This window comes from Meles meles, chromosome 5, assembly GCF_922984935.1.
Source record: "Meles meles chromosome 5, mMelMel3.1 paternal haplotype, whole genome shotgun sequence".
NCBI lineage: Eukaryota > Metazoa > Chordata > Mammalia > Carnivora > Mustelidae > Meles > Meles meles.
Window position 1 is genome coordinate 152687077 of NC_060070.1, and position 3154 is coordinate 152690230.

At 44.5% G+C, this 3154-nt stretch overlaps 1 protein-coding gene across 1 annotated transcript; it reads right to left on the reverse strand.

Moving 5' to 3' along the window:
* Positions 1-375: 375 nt before the first annotated feature.
* On the reverse strand, positions 376-1335 carry LOC123942268 (putative olfactory receptor 2B8). The gene has a single exon (XM_046006120.1). The coding sequence runs from the start codon at positions 1333-1335 to the stop codon at positions 376-378; it is 960 nt and encodes a 319-aa protein (XP_045862076.1).
* Positions 1336-3154: the final 1819 nt, after the last annotated feature.

A 3154-nucleotide genomic window follows, 5' to 3' on the forward strand; every position in this document is an offset into this window, starting at 1 on the left:
AAACGTTAATATTTCCTGTTGTGTTTTATTGGTTCCTGTTTTTCCTATGCCTATATAGTATGTGTTTGAAGGTCTTCTTGCAAGTAGAAATGTAATAGTGTTCCCAAATGATTGGGAAGGGCTCTTTAAAAAGAACCTGCAGAGTTTTAAAAAATAATAGTATGATGCAGATGCTCTAGGACACTTGGTCATATCTCTGAAGGCTGCATGAATCCATGGACTTAGATTTTGAGCACTCACTTACATAAAAGCATCAGGTAAGGAAATTCCCACAGAACAACTGTCAGAAGAAATTTTGGATGACAGGGAAAGGGGACAATTATCTTAAAAGCTCTAACATTCAAAGTCCTCCATCAAAGGGTCTTCCCTGCCTAGTCATCTGGAGTCATGGCCCCCGCAAAACACCTTCATCATTGCTCCTGTCACATCCTTGTTCCACAGTGTATATATGACAGGGTTGACCATGGGCATGACGATAGTGTAGAAGAGAGAAACAAACTTGCCCTGATCCTGGGAGTAGTTGTTGCTGGGCTGGAGGTAAGCATAGATGGCTGTGCCATAGAGCAGGGAGACCACTGTGACGTGGGACCCACATGTGCCAAATGCTTTCCTCTGCCCTGCAGATGACTTTATTCTTAAGACCGCCCTGACAATCTGACCATAGGAGACTGTGATTAATGTCACAGGTATGAGGAGAATTACCACAATGACAAAGAATAGCACAGACTCATTCACAGTGGTGTCAACACAAGCAAGCTTGAGCAGTGGGGGGATCTCACAAATGAAGTGGTCTATTTTATTTCTCCCACAAAGTGGTAAAAGGAAGATGAGGACTGTCTGCGCTAAGGAGTTGGCAAAACCAATGAACCATGATGAAGAAGCCATGAGGGCACAGAGACGGGGGTGCATGATCACGGTGTACTGCAGGGGCTTGCAGATGGCTGCATAGCGGTCAAATGCCATGACCCCTAAGAGAACACATTCTGTGGATCCCATCCCTAGAGAGATGAAGAGCTGAGCCACACAGCCACCAAACGTGATAGACTTGTTTTCTGTCCTGAGATGAACCAGGAGCTGCGGGACAATGCTTGTCGTGTAACACAGGTCCAGAAAGCTTAGGTTGGAGAGGAAAAAGTACATGGGAGTCTGAAGATGTGGGTCCACTTGGGCCAAGGCAATGATGGTAGTGTTTCCCAGCAGAGTGAACAGGTAGAAGATCAGGATAACCACAAAGAGGACTAGCTCCAGTTGAGGCCGGTCAGAGAACCCCAGCAGGCTAATTATCCCATTTCTGGAAGTTCTCTTAAAAGGTAAGTGATACTGGACCCAACACATGGCCAGCTCTAAGGCGAGACTAACTTCCAATTCCTAAAGTAACCCACAGACCAAGTTCCACTTCACTCACCTCTGTTCACCCTCTCCATAAGTTCAAAGCTACTTCCTGACCTCCTTTCCAAATTACTGCCTAAATACAGTACTGGGCATTGGCACTTGGACATGCAGAATCACTTGTATGGAGTAAACGCAAAGGTTGACTACACCAGCACTGGCTTATCCATAAATTTTTCCTAAGCAGAAGGATGTTTTCTCATGATAACTTCATGTATCTTTAGGTGAACAGAGATCTGCCCTTTGCCTCTAAGACGTAGGAGATGAAGGCAATTGCAAACTCCCACTATGGTTTCCCCAAAGCAATGACCTGCCTGTATGACAGGGAGTTCCTTATGAGCACAGGAGAGGGTGCTGTGACACTCAGCTGTGGCTGGGCTGGCACCGAAAACCAAATGTGTTTCCCTGGCTGAAGTCCCTGGGGAGCAGAAGCCCCACACTGCTAATGAGCCCCTGTCACTGAGCTGTCCAGAGATGGCCGTCCTCAGGGAGAATAACAATCAAGGAGAATGTCAGAGGTGACCTCATCTGTCCCTTTTGTTATTTCATATATTTCACAGAAGACAAATAACTCCTGAGAACTCCCCAGCTACCTTAGTCTCATCTGTAAATGTCCCAGATATTTTACAAAACACCTAAGATTTTTTTCCTCACAAATGCACAAATTTTACATGTAAATAGACAAGAGTTCCTTCAGTTACTTAATTTTAAATGTAAATATGGCTATTGTAGACATTGCTGCTATAAACATTCGGGTACACGTGCCCCTTCGGATCACTATGGAAAGAACCTAGATGTCCATCAACAGGTGAATGGATCAAGAAGATGTGGTATATATACACAATGGAATACTATGCAGCCATCAAAAGAAATGAAATCTTGCCATTTGCGACGATGTGGATGGAACTAGAGCGTATCATGCTTAGTGAAATAAGTCAATCGGAGAAAGACAACTATCATATGATCTCCCTGATATGAGGACATGGAGAAGCAACATGGGGGGGTAGGGGGATAGGAGAAGAATAAATGAAACAAGATGGGATTGGGAGGGAGACAAACCATAAATGACTCTTAATCTCACAAAACAAACTGGGGATGGCTGGGGGGAGGTGGGATTGGGAGAGGGGGAGCGGGCTATGGACATTGGGGAGGGGAGGCGAACCATAAGAGACTATGGACTCTGAAAAACAACCTGAGGGTTTTGAAGGGTCAGGGGTGGGAGGTTGGGGGAACAGGTGGTGGGTGATGGGGAGGGCACGTTTTGCATGGAGCACTGGGTGTTGTGCAAAAAGAAAGAATACTGTTACGCTGAAAAAATTAATAAAAAGGGAAAAAAATGTAAATATGGGAATGGATTCTTTTTTTTAAGATTTTATTTATTTGACAGATAGAGATCACAAGTAGGGAGAGAGGCAGGCAGAGAGAGAGAGAGGAGGAAGCAGGCTCCCTGCCAAGCAGAGAGCCTGATGCGGGGTTTGATCCCAGGACCCTGAGATCATGACCTGAGCAAAAGGCAGAGGCTTTAACCCACTGAGCCACCGAGGCGCCCCTATGAGAATGAATTCTTAATTTCATTCATAACCAATATGTGGGTCAAAGAGCTAATAATAATGAGGCACATTCTTATCTTTACCATGAATATAAAGGAGGGCAACCAAATTCTACTAGACTTCTCATACAGCTAAGGGAAAACAAAATCCCATATAGCCTAGAACACTGACCAGTTGATATGGATAAGTTTTTTTTATTATGTTCAATTAGCCAA